Source organism: Penicillium subrubescens, assembly GCF_028828155.1.
Source record: "Penicillium subrubescens strain IBT 31985 chromosome Unknown utg000010l_segment0_segment0, whole genome shotgun sequence".
Lineage (NCBI taxonomy): Eukaryota > Fungi > Ascomycota > Eurotiomycetes > Eurotiales > Aspergillaceae > Penicillium > Penicillium subrubescens.
Window position 1 is genome coordinate 1272045 of NW_026643160.1, and position 19114 is coordinate 1291158.

At 50.0% G+C, this 19114-nt stretch overlaps 7 protein-coding genes across 7 annotated transcripts; 6 read left to right on the plus strand and 1 right to left on the minus strand.

Moving 5' to 3' along the window:
• Positions 1–2558: 2558 nt before the first annotated feature.
• On the plus strand, positions 2559–2906 carry N7473_011608 (uncharacterized protein; the record flags this gene model as incomplete). Its single annotated transcript, XM_057157547.1, has 1 exon — positions 2559–2906. One exon carries the CDS (start codon positions 2559–2561, stop codon positions 2904–2906), a length of 348 nt encoding a protein of 115 aa, XP_057003397.1.
• A 3276-nt stretch (positions 2907–6182) lies between these two features.
• N7473_011609 (uncharacterized protein) lies at positions 6183–6422 on the plus strand (the record flags this gene model as incomplete). The annotated part of the gene is made up of 1 exon (XM_057157548.1): positions 6183–6422. The coding sequence occupies one exon, from the start codon at positions 6183–6185 to the stop codon at positions 6420–6422; it is 240 nt and encodes a 79-aa protein (XP_057003398.1).
• Positions 6423–7419: 997 nt separating this feature from the next.
• On the plus strand, positions 7420–9747 carry N7473_011610 (glycerol-3-phosphate dehydrogenase GUT2; the record flags this gene model as incomplete). Its single annotated transcript, XM_057157549.1, has 4 exons — positions 7420–7850; positions 7941–8200; positions 8254–9582; positions 9665–9747. 4 exons carry the CDS (start codon positions 7420–7422, stop codon positions 9745–9747), a joined length of 2103 nt encoding a protein of 700 aa, XP_057003399.1.
• A 223-nt stretch (positions 9748–9970) lies between these two features.
• Positions 9971–10836, plus strand: N7473_011611 (uncharacterized protein; the record flags this gene model as incomplete). Its single annotated transcript, XM_057157550.1, has 3 exons — positions 9971–10128; positions 10188–10322; positions 10386–10836. 3 exons carry the CDS (start codon positions 9971–9973, stop codon positions 10834–10836), a joined length of 744 nt encoding a protein of 247 aa, XP_057003400.1.
• A 2396-nt stretch (positions 10837–13232) lies between these two features.
• Positions 13233–13754, minus strand: N7473_011612 (uncharacterized protein; the record flags this gene model as incomplete). The annotated part of the gene is made up of 1 exon (XM_057157551.1): positions 13233–13754. The coding sequence occupies one exon, from the start codon at positions 13752–13754 to the stop codon at positions 13233–13235; it is 522 nt and encodes a 173-aa protein (XP_057003401.1).
• A 1203-nt stretch (positions 13755–14957) lies between these two features.
• On the plus strand, positions 14958–15245 carry N7473_011613 (uncharacterized protein; the record flags this gene model as incomplete). Its single annotated transcript, XM_057157552.1, has 1 exon — positions 14958–15245. The coding sequence occupies one exon, from the start codon at positions 14958–14960 to the stop codon at positions 15243–15245; it is 288 nt and encodes a 95-aa protein (XP_057003402.1).
• A 1319-nt stretch (positions 15246–16564) lies between these two features.
• N7473_011614 (putative Golgi matrix protein) lies at positions 16565–18958 on the plus strand. The gene is made up of 6 exons (XM_057157553.1): positions 16565–16989; positions 17060–17169; positions 17223–17588; positions 17647–18362; positions 18436–18542; positions 18601–18958. The coding sequence occupies exons 1-6, from the start codon at positions 16956–16958 to the stop codon at positions 18840–18842; spliced, it is 1575 nt and encodes a 524-aa protein (XP_057003403.1). The 5' UTR covers positions 16565–16955; the 3' UTR covers positions 18843–18958.
• The last annotated feature ends 156 nt before the right edge of the window (positions 18959–19114 follow it).

Here is a 19114-nt window from a genome sequence, read left to right on the forward strand (position 1 = left end):
CTTCCCGGTCTTATCAAGTCCCAAGCAAAGTCTACTGTCCTGTTCCGTTCCTCAAATCCCCTCCATTCCCACTCCGTTGGGTCCCTGATCACCCGCTGCACCTGCCCGGGAGAGCCAAATCTCCATCCAATCATGGTGCATCTGGTGCTGAATGGCCTTGCTCGGAGAAAGCTTGCCGAAAGCGAGAAGAAGGAGAACGTTCCACGGGATCTGCCACTGGGGTGCTCCCCCTAAACAGGCAAGGTGTCAAGGTTGCGGCCCCAGGACTTGAGGACCGAGCACGATTCTTTCCCCGCATTTTGCGAGACGGGATTAGCATTCCTCACGCGTTCCTCGCGTGACTCGTTAGCGCCAAAAATGCAAAACTGCAGCTAAGTTTATCGGAGGGGGGAACGTGCATATGGTGCATATGGTGGAAGGGCGAGAGGTTGGAGAGGGGGCAGCTAAGGAGCTAAGGTCTCAGGCACTACTGTATGGAGAAGACTAGCAAAATGAAACACCACAGTGTATGGAGTACAGATAATAACCAAGGTGCTCAATTAAGCTATGTACTCCTTAGACACCCTCAATTACTTGAGCACATTAATGATTAAATAGAATGACAGTAATTGCTCTAGTAGGCATTCTTCAAATGTTTGATTTAGAACCGAGAGTGACCCTACAATAGCCACCCTCTATTAAGTCCACCTGGGCTATGAAGCTATGCTATGAACGATATCTTATAATCTTATGATATAGTCATCCCTCCCAATAATAGTGAACCAAGTTTATCATCAGCTTTCCGTCAGCATAATTAGGTCCAGCTGGGCAGGCCCCCTAGTTTGCATGAATCAGGCACCGTGCTAACTACATAACTTACGCAGTTCACTACTGGACAGTCAACGCCCAGGGACCGTGCGCAGATGACGGGCTGGCAAGCCACCGCAGAGGGCACCAAGTGGAGCAGCAGCAGGTCGATGACTACCCGTTCGAGGTTCCTGCAGGCGACGCGCAGGCAACTAGTCTTGAGTGAGCCTCGTCATCCTGTACCTAATGGCGTCTCTGTCCATACCAGAGAGCCAGTCCACGAGGGTACAGTAGTTGGAATTCGTGGCCCTCAAATTCGCTCATAGAGTATATGCATAGAGAGGAGATGTGGTAATTTCGTGCGTCTCTTGCGTCTAACGTCTAGTTTGTGTCATTAACGTAGTAAATAGGGTGATCACTGTCCTACTATGATACTATTATTATTGGAGTCATTATTCAATCAAATATTATTGTCTATGCTCGTTCGTATATTCTCTCGTATAACTATTTTCCAAGTTGAGAAATTGGTGGAGTTGTGGTACAGGAAATTACTAGGAGGGGCCTTTTCTACCCCGGATCCAGTTGATTAGAGTCAGTGCCTAGTTATCCACAATTCCCAATGTTTGCTTTTCCAAGGTCCTGACTACTAGTTACCTGGTCGGGGATGGAGTCACATTATTGTGAACATCTAATTTTTCTTTTTCAGTCTTCTATCAATATTTTGCTATCACTCTATCGGACTGCCGAAGCATGTTATCTGGACAGTGGATGGCATGCTCTCAAATTGGTGATGGTGTGCGTTTTGACTTTTTTTATTTTATTTTTTCTCATAGTTTTTGGTTTAAGCGCCCGAGCCACGCCATAATCTCCTAGAATCTCATAATCTCATCATCTCATCATTTCTCCTCAGCTCTGACCAGAGCCACCACCAGGTACATCAGGTACACTGGGTACCTTACGGAGTATGCCGAATACTTACTGTTAGTATGTCCAGTACTAGTCCTACTCAGGTCCTTTCTGGTGTACCTAGACCAACTAGGGTAACATTACCACATTGTGTTCATGTCTTCGCCCCTCCCCGCACTTCCCTCGTGTGGTCCACGGTGGTTGGCTGTTCACCAGGGGTCATCCGTGCGACGATCTCCTCTTTAGGCTTCGTCGCTTCTCTTCCCCCCCCCCCCCCCCCCTCCACTAGGTTACTTAGTCCTCTTTTTTCCTGCACTTGGGTAGGTACCTAAACTTTATGACTGTAAGTCACTCTATCACCAGGTATCTCCTGATCCTTGAATTTTAAATTTTGAATTTTCCCTCTAAATTTGCCTCAGCTCTCTCACCCGGGTGTGGCATGATTGTGACAGTGTGGATCCCCCCATCTTTCCCCCTAATGAGGTGATCGGACTCTCTCTTGACAGTACTAGTCTCTGTTAGTCTCTAGTCTCTGACTGTCTGCAACCTGCACCTTCTTGCTGCTGCTCTCTTTAGTTGGGAACTCTCTCTTTCTCCTCGCATTCTTATTCTTTCTTATTCTTTCCCTCATCCACTTCCCATTCTTCGTCATTTCTGCCGACTTGATAACATTGGCGCCTGCCACTTCCTATAAGGCGTCGACATTTCATCAACCTTGAATCCTTCGGAAATATATTATCCTCTCTAATCCTCTTCATTACTTCTCTCTCTCAACCTTTATATACATCCACCTTCCCCATCCTCTCTATCTACCTCTTTCCTCTATCCATCCATCCATCCAGTCTCAAACCAACCATCATCTCATCATGTCTACCGACTGGTCCCTCGACTTTTGCCTCGTCTGTGATCGCCAGACCTCCGGCGGTCCCTACTGCTCCCAGACCTGCCGACTCGCCGAGTTGGATCGCACATCGACCGAGGACGAGCAATCCTCATCCAAGGGCTCATCGCACTCTCGTTCGTCCACTCTTGATTCCATCGATTCCCGATCGGGCCGCAGTCTGTCCGCCTCATCGTCGCAAACCTCATTGTCTTCCCTGCGGAGTCATGCCTCCAATGCCGCCCTCTCCGGTCAGCTTCAAGATGAGCTGCGGGATTATGCCAGCTGCTTCGATCATGTCCGGGATCTCAAGCGACGAATGACTTCCTCTTAAATGACCTCGATATCTCTCCTCTCTCCTCTCTCCTCTCCTCCCGACCTTTCCGCTACCATAATGATCACTTCTCTCGCGGGAGCGGGATGACTCCTCTGGTCTCCCGCTATACCCCGCATTCTTGATCTCTCTTGCTCCTTCTCTCTCCCACTCTCAGCGACACATTTTTGCATACCATCGGGAAAAACGAATCAGGCGTCTCTGTGCAGAAAGATACCTTGCACACTTTTTTTTTTTTGGAATATGGAACTTATGGATTATGGACTTGGAAATTGTTTTTTGGAACCCTTCACTCCCGCTCATCACGACATCTATACCCCCCCTTCCGTTTACCTTGTGATATATATCTGGAGTTTTGTTTTGGGATTCTCATGGGCCTACGATGTCCTCACACCAGAATGTTACGATGCTCGCCTATTTGGAAGGAATGCTTTTGCCTTTTGAAGGCTGAGATTTGCCTGTCAAATTTTCTCTTTTTGCTTTTTCCTTTTGTTTTCGACCTGGACTGCGTTCACAGTAATGCAGAATGTAGAATACTCTATACTGAAGACTGGATGCTCGAAGTGAAGCACAAACTATGACAGAACTGGAATAAATTGCTCAATGGAGCGATGATTGATTGAAATTTGTCCAAACTTTCCAATACTTTTGTACACATCTCTTCGTCAGCGCCCCTCTGCATATTGCCCAGAATGTAATCTGCCAACGTCGGTGCCACAGTCTGTAGTCAATTATCAACGATCTTCCTATCTACAGGGTATATCATCCGTAGTGGGGGTGATATGCTCTCGGGTACAATGTACATTGGGTCTTGAAGCCCACTGTTCTCCACCCAGGTGGTTTGATCTCCCGTTGAACCCAGCATCACTCCGCTCCACCTGTCAAACTGGTCGATCATAAGGGATTCTTCTTCCAGCCACCACCCCAGTAAGCCAGCTTATAACAGTCGTACTAAGCACTAACTGTACATAGCCTACTACATACACAGTACATCGTATAGACTAAGTTTTTCATAGTCTACCCAGGCTATGCGAACCCGGGCTTGGGCTTACTGTATGTACCTCAGGCATCATCCTTTAGCCTTGGCTTTGGCCTTTTCCCCTATGGTGTGTGGGTGCTTGGACCCATTTACACCATGCAGTCATCTCCTTAAGTCTCCGTATTGGAGGCTACTACTGTAGGCACCGCCGCTCCACGACTTGACACCCGATCGACTTGCATAAGACGGCGGCTCGATCGGCATTGCCACCCCACCATGATCGCCTATCGTCTGAGTCCGTGTGTCATCGTGGGATTCGATATGGATGTCTGTTCGCGAAGTGGCCAATGTTGATGAAAATTCTGTCGTTGGGAAATTTTCTCAATTATGTATTACTGTCTGACCCAGAAGCGTATTGGCAGTTCCCCCCGCAGACGAGGACTAGTGGAGGAATGAGATAGAGAGAGGGAGGAGGGAGGGGGTACTGCATTGTGACCCTGTACGACACCTTATCTCTCCATACAAACTTCACTTCACTTCATGCATCCCTTTACTTCGTCATAGAGGAGATACAGTCTTCCGAAGCCTAGCGCTGCACAAGCGTCGGGATTATGCATGTGTTGGAGTGGGGGAAGAATGACGGGAGAACCCGAGTTACCCTGCGTGGGTGTAGTGAACCTAGGGTTCTTATCTCGAGGGGGGTAGTTCGGGGTAAAAGATGCACGGAGGGATATACTCCGTTGATACTGCAGATAGCACATACATACTGTAAGTACCTGGTAGATACCCAGTCTTATCCTGGAACACCCGGGCCTCTCCGGCCGCGATAGCCGGGGCTGAATAGATGTATGTACCCTGAATCCTTGATTACTTTGTAGTTTTCTAGCGCTATCTATAGATAGATAACAGAGTGAGGAACTAATTCAATTGATTTGGAATTTGTTTGGAAGGGCGCGTGGAGTATGTTAGGCTAGGCTGTATCATAGCTCATTATCTGTTTCAATTAACGGGATTGGGCAGGGGTTGACTTGGAGTTGGACGAAACTAGGGTCCAAATGTAACCATGCACCAGTGACTGCTATGGCATGCATTCAGATATATTCTTAGTAACGTAGGCTAAATGCTCACAGGATCAGGGTTGGGGTGACGGCTCGGAAGAATATAAATCACCCGATCAGCAAGCAGCTTGTATACATAAACTGATGTATTCCCACCCTGGTTTCTTAAGAAACTTATACGATTTATTTTTTGAAGCACGAATCTATAGTTGATGGAAAACCCAATTATCGCTCGAGGGTCACTTTGGGGCCTTGATGCCTTATTAGTCTACGATGGTGATGACAGCTCGGAAGTCTGAACATGGACCGGAGAATAAATAGCTTCAAGCTATAGATAGGCTTCAATCTTCTTTCTTTTTAAAGGTCTCTCCGGATTGATTTTCAATCATCTTTCTCGATAGCCTTGGTCGTGTTTCTATTATCACCTTTCAACAGGGCGCTGATATTGCCGGGAGAGGGCAGTTATGCAGAATGACAGCAATGTCCTTTCTCTGAACTGCCTGACGATCAGGTGAGGGTAAGATGATGGTAGTCTCCTTTTTGATCAAAGCTCGGACGTATTGTCCATGCCGCACTGTACTTGGCTTTTGAAATTTCCCCTGAGGTTTCAACCTTATAAAACGCCACTGTAGACTTTGATTTTTCCGTCGAGCAAAGAGCGTGGGGGCGCCATCGAACTACAGTACTTAGTTGGGGGTTCACCTTACAAAGATATCTGTTGGTGGGGTTCGGCAACTTGGTATGTCTTTTCCACCAGTCTAATGGTGTCTACAGGACTCGTGTGCCATGAATAAGGCTCAAAGCAGGAGAGCAAAGAGGCCGAAATCAATAGAAGGGATAACCCTAGTTAAGTATACGTGGAATCCCCACCCGCGGTCCATAGTCCCAACGCCAGAATAGATAATCAAGCATAGTTCATCCAGCAGTACTCCGGAGTTATGCAGCAAATGATAGATAGACTCTACGACCTGCACCAAGTAGGCAAGAATGCCTGGAATCGATCGGATGACAACATATCTCACCTTCCTCTCCCTTAACCTGCAAGGCACACGGAGGGAACCAGGAAACTTGGTGGAGAGCAAGTGGATCAGGTCCGGATTTAACAAGCTTTAAAGTATGAATCTTGCCCTGTCTCTGTCCCTGGGAGAGCCTGCAACAATCAAGAGAAAAGAAACACTCGAAACCTGCAGCGCAACTTACGGGGGAAAGGGCAGGTTTTTGAGTGACCACCATGACACCATGATGATCATTGATGATTTGAATGTTGGCTTTGAGTGGAGCTCCAAACAAGGCATTTGCGCCCCTGAAAACTGGGGCCGCGATCTGGGTGGATCGAGCCGCAAGTCAGCTGCTCATGCAGAGACTGTCGCGAACCTCAGCCAGCTGGTCCAGCTGGGCCTCAGCTCGAGAAATGTATACGGAGTGGTGTACCCCGGACCGGTGTTCAGAGGGTCGGGATTGGGAAGCAAAAAAAATTAACAAAGGGTTGTCTAGTCAGGTATGCCGAATGCACGGTTGCACATAAAAAGGAAGGGGGCGTATATGCTTGAGAAGGGATGGACCCAGTATAGTCAGAAGATATCGAAATCTCTGCATGTCACATGGAGTCGTAGATCCGCCAAGATTTCGAAGCAGTCGAAGACTCGAAGACTCGAAGACTCCATCGCAGGCCCAGCAGTAGTCACAGTGGTGCCAGTCTCGCAGATCGGGGTGCAAATCCGGACTGGTGATAATTTGTGGGCATGGGATGGCTGCCGAGGTAGTGATTGGTGGGAGAATGCCAGTTTGGTGGCACCCCGTCATGTTGGATCCACTGGGAATCCGCCGCCAATGGGGATAATTGGAGAGAATTGAGGATAGGTGAAGGCGTTATCCAGCCCAGGCCTGGAATGACGTCGGGGAACCGGTTTGGTGGAAAAGATTGGAGGAGGTGGAAAAGTGGAAGGTATCCCGATCACGTTGATCTTTTAGCACCGCGATTCTTGCCTCGGTCAGCTTCTTTTTTTACCCTTGACTCACGGTGTTAACTCAATTGAACGACGTGGATAAAAAAAGGAATTCAGGGACTAGAAGAAGTAAGATCAATCGCCTCTCAATCATCCGGCATAACTCCTCCTCTTCCTCTTCCTCTCTTCCATCTTCATCATTATCCCTTCTCTCCTCCGTCTATCCTAGGAATTGCCCTTTCTGCTCTTCCACCACTCTCCCCATTCACCCCCCCACTCCGCTTTCTTCCCCTCAGACCCTCTCTCACTCTCCGCCTTCATCTTTCTCCGAGTGTTTCTCCGAGCAAGCATCATCCTCGACTTTCTCACTTTCTCTCCGTCAAAACTCCCCAATTGATCACTGGGACTCGTCATACTTCAACCTGCAATTGGCGCAGCGAAGCAGAGCTTAACCGTGATTTCTAGACTAGAGACTTCACCATCCCTCCCTCCCTCTCATCTCCCAACAGAAATATCCCCCCGATCGGATAATGGCCGCTCGTCATTCGCGCAAGTTCCTGCGACCTCTTCTCTATACTTCGGCGGCCGCGGCTGCCGGAGCGGGAGTTCTCTACATTTCCTACCGTCCTCGCAATATCCCCGGCTTGGAAGCCCCCGCGGTCCCTCCTCCCGGTTACCATGAGGGTAAGCTGGTTCCTCCCAGCTTCCCGGCCATCAAGGGTCGCATTGATCAGATCAAGGACCTGAAGCGCAGCCAGACTGAAGAGCCTTATGATCTATTGGTCATTGGTGGCGGTGCGACAGGATCCGGTATTGCGTTGGACGCGGCGACCCGAGGCTTGCGGGTGGCGGTAGTGGAGCGCGATGATTTCAGTGCTGGCACCAGCAGTAAAAGTACCAAGTTGGTACACGGTGGTGTGCGTTATTTGGAAAAGGCCTTTTGGGAATTGGATTACAACCAGTTAGTTCTTTCTACTACCTTGCCAGATTGCTGATTTTTTTGGATCTTTTGGAACATTGGTTTTTTTTCTAACCGGTGATGTCATCGCAGGTATGCGCTGGTCAAGGAAGCTCTCCGCGAGCGCAAGTACTTTTTGAACACTGCTCCCCATTTGTCCCAATGGCTTCCAATTATGGTGCCCGTGCAGAAATTGTGGCAGGCTCCTTATTTCTGGGCGGGTTGCAAGGCTTATGACCTTCTGGCTGGTTCCGAGGGCATTGAGAGCTCTTACTTCCTGACCAAGAGCAAGGCCATTGATGCATTCCCTATGCTCAAGCGCGATAATGTGATCGGTGCTATGGTCTACTATGGTATGTCTTTGATTCTCGATTGTTCTCGGTTTTGGTTAATCTGACTTGTGTAGATGGCGCCCACAATGATTCCCGTATGAACGTTTCTCTCGCTATGACCGCGGCCCTCTACGGCAGCACTGTGGTCAACCACATGGAAGTCACTGGTCTCACTAAGGGTCCAGACGGTAAGCTGAACGGTGCGCGTCTGAAGGATGTGATTCCCGGCAAGGATGGAGAGCAGACCGAGGAGTTCACGATTCGCGCCAAGGGTATTATCAACGCCACTGGTCCTTTCACCGACTCAATCCGCAAGATGGACGAGCCCAGCACTCAGGAGATTGTCGCTCCTAGCTCCGGTGTCCACATTATCCTCCCCGGATACTACAGCCCCTCCAACATGGGTCTGATTGATCCATCGACTTCCGACGGCCGTGTGATCTTCTTCCTGCCCTGGCAGGGCAACACCATCGCCGGTACTACCGACGCCCCCACCGAGATCACCACCCAGCCCGAGCCCTCCGAGGCCGATATCAACTGGATTCTGAAGGAGATTCGTGGTTATTTGGCCCCCGACATCACGGTCGACCGCAAGGACGTCCTGGCCGCTTGGTCTGGTATTCGTCCCTTGGTTCGCGACCCCGCCAAGACCAGCTCCCAGGCCCTCGTCCGCAACCACTTGATCACCGTCTCCCCCGCAGGTCTGTTGACCTGTGCCGGTGGCAAGTGGACCACCTACCGCCAGATGGCCGAGGAGGCGGTCGACGAGGCGATCAACTCCTTCCAGTTGAAGACCCGTGAGCTCACGGATATGCCAGACATTAGTGGTGCTGGCGGCAGTGGCTTGGTGGCTGATGGCGCCGTTCTCGACGGTAGCTGCCAGACCCACCAGGTGCGCCTGATCGGTGCCCACGGTTACTCCAAGACCCTCTTTATCAACCTGATCCAGCACTTCGGTCTCGAGACCGACGTGGCCCAGCACCTGACCCAATCCTACGGTGACCGTGCCTGGCAGGTCGCTGCTCTCTCGTCCCCCACCAATGCCCGCTACCCCGTGCGCGGTTGCCGTATCTCCGCCCTGTACCCCTTCATCGATGGTGAGGTGCGCTATGCCATCCGCCACGAGTATGCCCAGACTGCGGTCGATGTCATCGCCCGTCGTACTCGACTGGCCTTCCTGAATGCCGAGGCCGCCCTGGAGGCCCTCCCCAATGTGATTGATCTCATGGCGGAGGAGCTGAAGTGGTCCAACAAGCGCAAGGACCTGGAGTGGAAGGAGTCCGTCTCTTATCTGTCTTCCATGGGTCTTCCCAAGAGCCTCTTGGGCCTGTCTCGCCAGGAGGTTTCAAGTGGACGGGTCAAGGAGCTCGATAATGAAGAGCGCAAGCACTTTTCTCGAACTGGTAAGTGATTTCTTCCATCCATGATTACGGGTTGGGACTGTTGAAATGTTCAATGACTGACCTGAGGTTCTTCTCTTTCCAGATCCTCCGGCCGACATTCTCAAGGGCGATGCAAACCCCAATGATGATCCCTTGATTTCCCCGGATTCTCCGGCTAACAAATAGACATGTGTGTGGTAAATAAATTAGAGCGATCTTGTACAAATAGAAATGTTTCTTTAATCTTCAATGGCACTTTTTGTCCCTATCTTGCCTCTGGCCTTCCGTATAGAAGACTGTTTGCTAAAATGGCAAGCGCGCCCTTGAGCGGGTACCTTGTCCACCAACACCAATTAGTGACTGTAAGCGTGTCTTCCCCGAACTACACTTATTCATCCTTTTATCCAGTATGAACCCTCATAATTCCAGCACAACTGACCCAGTCAGCTTTGAACTGGTCACGCCAGTTGGGAAGGACACTGTCGCCCCAGAGCCGTCCACGGTGAATCAGGACCCGTTCGGCGACGAAAGCGATGCGGGTGTGAAGTATAAGACGATGATCTGGTGGTAAGTCTTCTCCCATTCGATATGACAGAAGCATCCGGAAGCTGATATATCCCCTTCAGGCAAGCCGGAATGCGTAGGCTACGGTCTCCCTCGAAACAGATGCCAAAGCTGACAAGACCAGTCATGATTGCTGAGACCATATCACTTGGGATTCTGGCTCTACCAAAGGTTCTGTCGACATTGGGACTCATTCCGTATCCTCTTCTCCTGCGACATTCACCTTTCTCCCAAACATCATTGCTGACTTCATTCCTCAGGGGCGTGATCACTATCCTTGTTGTTGGCATCATCTCCACCTACACGGGCTATACGATTGGTACCCTCAAAAGCCGCTACATGCAAATCCACAGCATGGCAGATGCAGGAGACCTCCTGTTTGGGCGATATGGCCGGCAGTTCTTGGGAATTGCCCAGCTTGTATTTTACGTGTTCGTCATGGGCAGCCACGTGCTGACTTTTTCCATCATGATGAATGTTCTCACCGACCATGGCAGCTGCACACTGTTGTACTCTGCCCTCGGGTTAGTGGTCTCATTTATTTTGACACTCCCACGGCGACTGGAGAAGCTCTCACACTTGTCAACGGTCAGCTTTATCAGCATTGTTATGGCAGTTCTGGTGACTATGATCAGCATAGTCATTTCCAAAGGGGACCCCGGCATTATACCGCTTTTCTCTCCTGCTCCGAGGCACCAAAGCGATGTATAGCAAATCAATGGTGAGCCGGGTCAAATGGGCAGCCCTCGGTTTTGTTCTGTGGATCATTTCATGGATTATTGCAGAGGCGATTCCTGTCTTCAATGATGTCCTGGGCCTTGCGGTACGTATTCATTAGCCTGGACCTGTCAGCAGAGGGAACTTCTCACTAACCTTTCTCCAGAGCTCGCTGTTTGCCAGTTGGTTCACCTTCGGTCTGCCGGGGATGTTCTGGCTCTACATCAATCGGCATCGTTGGTTCACGACCAGGAATCAGATGGTCTTTTTCTGCATCAACATTGGTCTGGTTTTTGTGGGAGCGATTATTGTAAATTTCACTATTCTTAAACTTCAATGTTCTGAAGAGACTGACTTGCGGCAGTGCTCCATCGGCGTGTATTCATCGATTCGGTCCATCATCCATAACCTGAGCGAAGGAGTGAGAGGAGGCAGTTTCTCCTGTGCAGATAATTCATACTATTGAGCGGTTTGTTCTTTGTTTCCATGGTGAATTGCAACATGACGTTTATTGTTTCTTGATAAAGGAGGAGAGCTTGAGGGTTTCCCATTAGGGCTTGATTTGCATTATTAACAGGCACACGGATGGCGTTCTTTCAGGTTTGCAGGTTCGAGATCAGCGAGGAATGTATTATTCGTCTTGACATTTGATATTTGATGTGTCATCAAGGCTGTAAGGCTTGATTCTCGTAGCCCATCCGCAACTTGACGCCTTACGCAACGGGGAATCAAAGGTATCCCACCCAGTAAGGACAAACACAAGACACTAGTGGCATACCCTCACTCATCCTCCGGCCGATACCATGACCAAACTGGGATAGCCTCAGCCGACGCAAGCCCAAGCCCTTCTCTTAAATCAAAAAAACTGTACCGACGTGATTTAGAACCCCATAGTGTGCTCGTGCTCCGTATACGTTTTAGACAGAGTCTAATGTCTATAGTTCATTGTAACGTCTCGGCGTCATCTCCCCACCACGGGTACTACCGACCACTACTTAAATATCCTAAAATCCTAAGAGGAAAAGTGTAAAAGTTCATTAGATTAAGTGCACGCAATGAAAGATTAATTTCATCAATTTATCAAGACTAGTTCCAACGGCGGTCAGGCCCCGTCGGAGCCGAGCCAGTCGGAGAATTGCTGACGGGGCCGTGTAGCTGTGTGTCATACGGCGGCTGCTCTCCACTAGCAGATTGAAATTAGAATGTAGGTATACATATGCCGGGTAAAAATAAAGAAAAGAGTTAGATAATAATACAGGATATAGTATGAAATAAACTCGAGAATAGGATAGGATAGACCATGGATCCAATCATTTGTGTGAACAAATGAGGATCTTTTTGTTCCCTGTGGTCTGTCTCTGCCTGACCATGCCAGGAATAGTAGTTGTAGTAGTAGTAGTAATGCACAAGGAAGAAGGACAAAGTGGATGTTCTCCAGGGTCCTCTTCTCTCGAACCAAGTGGTTCCAGCTGGCAGAGAGAAAGAGTGAATTTTTTAATTCCTCCATTCAATCAGAGGACTCCGGGTGGCCAGGCAATAATGCGGAGATGCCCTGCCCTGCCCTGCCCAATGCATGCAGTCCCGACCTGAGAGGGCAGGGATTTCAGGGCTAATTTCCCTGACCGCACATCTCCACTCCCGCAGGAAGCGCAATCTTCTTGCATCATGCTTGCCTTTGCCCCTTCCCTCTCTCTTCGTCTCACTATTGGTCGCTTGTTGATTTCTCGAGTCCTCGTTAGACTGTTGGACTGTTGGATTGCTGGCGGGGGCAAGGCAAGGCAAACCGGTGAGCGAACAATCCAACCAGCCAGAGGAGGGCGAGTTGTCGCTGTTTGGGTATTTCTGTTTCGGTCCTTTTGTTCTCGCGCCCTTCTGCCCTCTTCTTCCTCCCGTCCCCCGGTAGTTACCCCATAGTCTTATGGACCGGTCCATTGGAGGAAGGCCAAGGCCAAGCTTGCTATTGGGGAAGACTGATTGTCGGTGTGTGGTCACATGTGGGTTATTTTCATCATGGGCACGCGCACCGGGGGGAGGGGGGTTCTTCCAATTCTTGCAGCTCTGCTCTTGTCTTGGACTGCATCGGCATACACGATGAATAGCGGCAGCGGCAGTAGCCAGGGCTTGCATCATGCAGAGCAGACCGGTCATTTCCAGCCACGTCCTGGATTGTAATGGATAGGTCCCTCGTTCCTCTCTCTATTCCTTTCCTCTGCCCCACCATCCCAGATGGACAAGGAATGAGCAGAGGAAAGGGTTGTAGACAAGCGACAGGGAAAGAGAGAATTGGAAAGAGATGAAAGACAAAAAATAAGAATGAGAGTGACGTAGTGCCCCCGTTCAGGTTCAGCCCAGTTGCAGATCGCGAACCACTTTATTTGCAGTGGTCCAGACTATTTCTTGGCCCCAGCGTTGGGGGAGGCCTGAAAGTTGTTCCAAAATCGCGCCACAGCCCGCTGGGCGACAGGCGAGCCGCGGTAGCGCTCGAGGAAGTAATTGAAGAGGGCGAACTCGTCGCGGGTAAGCACATAGCTATCCGGATCGGCCTGAATGCGCGTCCATAGTTCGGTGATGGCGGCTTCGAGGATGGCGGTGGTTTGCGGGTCCACGGTGCCATCCTCACAGTTGCGCGCACGTTCCAACGCTTGTCGGATACCCGCTAGGTCCTTGGACATGGCGGTAGACTGATTGCCTAGAACGTGACGAGAGAGAGAGAAAAAGAGAAGGAGAGGAAGAAAGCTGATAGCTTCGAGATTCGCTAAACGAGAGAAAATCGCTGCTGACGAGCGGAAATGGAAATGGAAATGGCCTGTAGCGGCGAGAGCGGAGGGAAGAAGAAGATCAAGCGTGAAACAAAGACAGAGGAAGGATTTCTGCACACGACCAGATGGGGAACTGGGAATCTTTTCAATCATGGAATAAGACAATAATGCAATAATAATATAATGAATAATGGAGCCGAGGTGGAGCAGGGGGTGGGATTAAGTGGGAAAGGGGAGTTGGTGTGTGGATGGAGTGTGTGTGTGAGTGAGGGACCCAGTTCAGTAGTCCCCGAGATGCTGAAAAATAATAATAATAGTAAGACGGGAGAAGAAAATTGGAAGTTTCAATGGAACTTAAGAAACCTCGTTAGACAAGGCTAGGCATAAGTCGGCCTTCATGCCGACTGGGGAAGAAGCGAGTCAAAGGGGGCCAGGGGGGCAACGTAGTAGTATAGAGAGAGAACTTGGATAGAGTATCATGACATGTGGTAGAAGGATATATACGGAGAAACGGAAATAATCAAGTAGTATTCACAAGAGTAAAAAGAGGGAGGAGAAGATGACGAGAGCCGCCTCAATGGTTTAGGACTCAAACTCTCAAACTTTCAAAGACAACCCAATTGACCAGCATCACCCAAATGGACATAAGCCAAGAGGCCAGGAGCCAACGGGAAGTCCGGAAAGGTATCAAAGGAACACCGGACCTTGAAAATAAAACCAAAAAAGGACCGGAGGAAGAGTGGAGGAGGGAGGGGGGAGACTGACAGAGCAACGTATAGGCGTATTGGTATCTCCGTAGTTTGCCAAATTTACCCACGGGCTCGCCCGTGGTGGGCAAACGTTCCTTATGCAACCAACGCCCTTGGCGTAACGGTTTTTTCGGAAGAGAAAAATGACATGCTCCGGCTAGGATCGAGCTAGCCGGGGAGGATCGAGACGAGACCACGTAGACAGGAAGCTGATTCGCCGCGGAGATATAGGGTTCAAGGGTCGGACACATCGCTTAAGTCCATTTAGATTGAAGGGCCAATCCGACTCACGAGTGGACATCCCGGCATGGTGCATAGGAGGTCCGGCGCATCAGTTGGGTGGGGGCCCGCCAGGGGGGTGGAAACTTGGAAGAAGAAGTGGAAGAGGGAAAAAGCATCGGTGGTGGTTCCAGAGGCGGCCCAGAGGTGGGAACATTTAGCAATTTTGGCTGTACTTGGGGCCGTGAGGCTCCCGTTGAGAGCCACCCTTAGCCAGTCTTAGGGCTTCGCTTTCACTGGTTCCGGGCTCCCCCAACTGGGGCCGCATTTCCAGCCCTGTCATCACATACAGTTGTTGTCTCCGGGCGGCTTTCAGCCCTTGTCCAAGATGGGCAGAGAGCAATGGTTCGTGTTTGTTTCGGGTGCTTCGGCTCAGGAAAAGATGATCGCTCTCGCCCGAAGATTGGCCGTGACTATTATCCCGACTCAGGTGGAAAGACTGTGCACAGGCGAGCTCGGCAATTCAGGAGTCAGTGCTGATCTCACGCAGTTCTGGCTGTCTCCATTGCCGGTACCGATTGCTGGAGCTAGAGCTGGTCCTGGGGACGAGCTTTTTGAGATAATTGCCGGCCGCGTAACGGTTGGCTCCATTTCCTCGTCATGCCGGAGGAATTGAAGGATCCAGCAAGAAAAATCAGTCCTCGACATCAAATGCGAATGCTCTCCACCTAGCGTCGCTTAGATCAGTATTGTCCGATTTTTTGTACTTTTTGACTCTGGGGCCTTGCATCTTGGCCATCTGATTTCGCACCACAGTGATAATCTCGTGCTTTCCAGCCGTTTCAGAATGTCTCGCCGTGCCAGCGCGAATGGTGGATATAAATGTTGTGCTGAGTGAGTGCCCTTAAAAGAGCTTCCGAAACCTTTCCCGGCCATCATCCGAGTCTGTATGGGCAAGGGAGCTCGTAGATCGGCAACTGCGTTTCGGAATTCTCAAAGGAATCGACCATGCCGTTGCGGGCCAGCGCGCATGTTAGACGAAACGGGGAGGTGGAGGAGAGTCGTAGTGAAGCTGGAAAGCTTCGCACTGACGCGATGTCGGTAGAACTCCCAGAGAGGTTATTGCGCCGGAATGACAGTCCATAGAGTTTCTCCACGGCAACGCTGCGCGGAAAAGCCGAAAATTGGGAGTTTAGAGGAAACTTTAATTCATTCAAATCTCGGTTATGCGATTCTGAATGCAAGTCGGACGAAAAAAAGGGAATTGAAGAGAGACTGGGGAGTTGAAAGAGGAGAGGAATTAGAGTTGCTGTCCACTACTCGTTCCACAAACTCATCCAAACCACAGAGTCTACCAAACTACAAGAACCGTGAACTTGATAGACATTCATGGTTCATACGAATGGAGTTTTATGCCATTCTTCTGCAAGACGTATGCTTGACTATATACACATCCCGCTATACCTCGATCAATCTTTGTTTCTTATTATAAGCTAGATGTTAACTCGAACGTGTTGCACGAGCGCCTATCAGGTTCTTGAAAGCCCAACATGGGTTTTCTAGAAGATTCAATAAAGTGAACAGCATGAACATAACATAGGTGAGAGCGGCAGCAACACGATGAAGATAAGCCGAAGCTGTTGCACTTGATGTCATAACCCCCGTGTTCTTACAAATTGGAGACTTTATGCAATCCACTGAGTACGTGGTTGATAATTCTCTTATTGGTATCCTGGAGAGCTTTTGTTGCAATAGTCATGATTTTTAGTTAATTGTTCTACAGACTATATCCTCCGCATCATGGTGGACTATTGACTGTACTCCATGTAGACCACGGACTATTAGATGCTATTTATAGAAGCAATGGACAAGTCTGGGATGGAAGCCCGCTAGAAGGAGCTTAGGCCCTTTTATTGCCTATCGACTGGAAAGACAATGCCATATTACGATTTCTTTACTGGGAATCAATCTGTTTGGATTTCTTTTCCAGACTATGTACCAAGTATACGTCGCCATGTCTGTCTGTATGTGTGGCTGGGGGCCGACGCAAGGCCCCAATAGGACCAGCCACAAGAGAGGAGAGAAGGAGGAAGGATGCCAAGCAAACCCCCAATTGAACTGCGAGGAGGACGACTTGCATTTTGATAAACCTAACAACTTCTCCGATCATCATTTCCCAACATCAGAACCACTGCAGAGCTGGATGCTGTCCTTCGATTAATCATCGTGATCACAGGGCGGAACGGGCAGCCCGCGCGCTAGTGGAGGTGTTGACAGCTTGGAACTTGCGAACCTTGAGAACGTTGGAAACCCTCAGGAACCCGCCAGCCCGCCATCTCTCCCACGTCCCCTCACCTGACGGGGCACAATTCATACAGCGGCCAATATGCCTGGAGATAATTCCCCGTCTACTGCTCAAGGTGCGGAGAACCTCGACATATCCTCCCCTGATTTCCTGACTTACCCGCTCACCCCGCTCAAACTACCCAGGCGCGAAATCCAAGAAGAACAGGAAGAAGAACGCAAAGGCCAAGGAAAATGCACAACAGGCCGACCCGGAACAATTAGAAACCTCCGAGAACCACGATGGTACAGTTCAGGTAGGTGCTGCCACTCCCCGCCCGGCCATCGCAACCGTTGCTAAGGAACTTAGGACGAGGCCGAAGAGGACCGCAGCGACCCTGTCGAGACCCCAGACGCCGATATCGTCAAGCAAGAAACAACTGAGAAGACTACACCCGAGCAGAATGTCGACAACCCCAACTCAGACGATGCCGAGCCCAAAGACCGCTTCGATGCCCTCGTTCGAGACCGCGACTCCCTCCGAGCCGAAGTGACCGACATGCGCAAATCCCTGGAAGAGATACAATCCAAACACCGGGCCGACATGGAAGCCTTACAGCAGAAATTGGACGATTCAGAATCTAAAAAGGAGCAGGCAGAAACGCAGTTCCAGAAACTCATGGAGCGGGTGAATGCAATCAAGTCGCAACTAGGGCAGCGCCTTAAGGAGGACGAGGTGCGTGACACTGCTTTCATATTTGCCTTGAGGAAACCATACTCACGGAATGAAACAGGAGGAATTGGCTCAAGCGCGATCCCAAATCGAAGAGCTGGAGGATGAGAACGCTACACTCAAGTCACAGCTGGAATCAAAGTCTACAGAACTAGCAGAGCTTTCCGAAGAATCGGCGCAAAAGACCAAGGAGATCGACACCCTTCGAGATCGAACGAATTTGTCCCAGCAAAACTGGATCCAAGAGAAGGAGGAGCTAATCGAGCAAAACGCATACCTCCAGTCCGAGTTCGAACAAGCCAAGGATGCCATGCACAATTGGGAGGTGTTGGCCATGGAGGAGCGATCTGTCCGTGAGAACTTGGCCGAGAAAACAAGCGATCTCGAGGACCAGCTTGCCAACCTGCGGGATGCCTACGAAAGGGCATCTGGCGAGCGCGATAGCCAACAATCCACGGTGGATGGTCTTCAGCGAGCACTACAAGAAATTCAATTGGCGCGGAAGCAGGAGCTTCGAGAACTGATTGAGAGCTCCGACACTCAGCTCGAGGATCTGAGAAAGTCCTTGCGAGAAGCCCAGGAGCAAGCCAAGAACGCTGACAAGAATCTCCTCACGGCGCAAGAGGAATTGGAGCGGATGCGGCCATTCGAGAAGGAGGTGAAGGAGAAGAATCTTCTCATCGGCAAGCTACGACATGAAGCGGTCACGTTGAATGACCACTTAACCAAAGCACTTCGGTTCCTGAAGAAGGGCAAACCGGAAGACAACGTAGACCGGTAAGCTATCTTTCTTGTCTAACTCTGCTCTGTGGGGAAGAACAAGTTCTTGCTAACAATCTGGGGTTTCTAGGCAAATTGTAACAAACCATCTACTACATTTCCTTGCACTGGACCGGTCAGATCCCAAAAAATTCCAGATTCTCCAGCTCATCGCGGCTCTACTGGGCTGGGACGATGGTGAGTTTCTCCACTGATATCCATTCTTGATTTGCAAGTTGCTAACCCATCCTTATAGAACAACGCGAGCAAGCTGGTCTGGCTCGACCAGGAACCTCCAGCTTTACCGGAAAGCTTCGAGTTCCTGGTACACCCTTACGCACACCCAGCACACCGAACCTTGCCGAGTTCATGGACAATGGAGCATCCAGTAAGGAAACGCTCGCCGAGCTATGGTCCAATTTTCTGGAACAAGAAGCAGAGGCTGGAGACAGGAACACGATGAGACGTGGAAGTCACCCAGGTCCAGCGAAGTCATAGCGATATCGTCTAGTGTGCAGTGTTTTATTCTTTCTACTATCCAACTGTGGGGTTATCCAGGGTGGTAATATTGTATTTTGTTGTCTCTAGCACACACTGTTGTATAGAAATCGCCACCAATAGAGAAGATCCACACCCACTATCATCCACACCGCCTGTATTCTGCCGGACAATCGTTTTCGTAGTCCACTTTCTGTGTCTTTGACTCTGTCGCAACTTTTGCAATTATTTTCATATGAATCATTTGGCAGCTCTCCGTGCCCTTTCAGCTT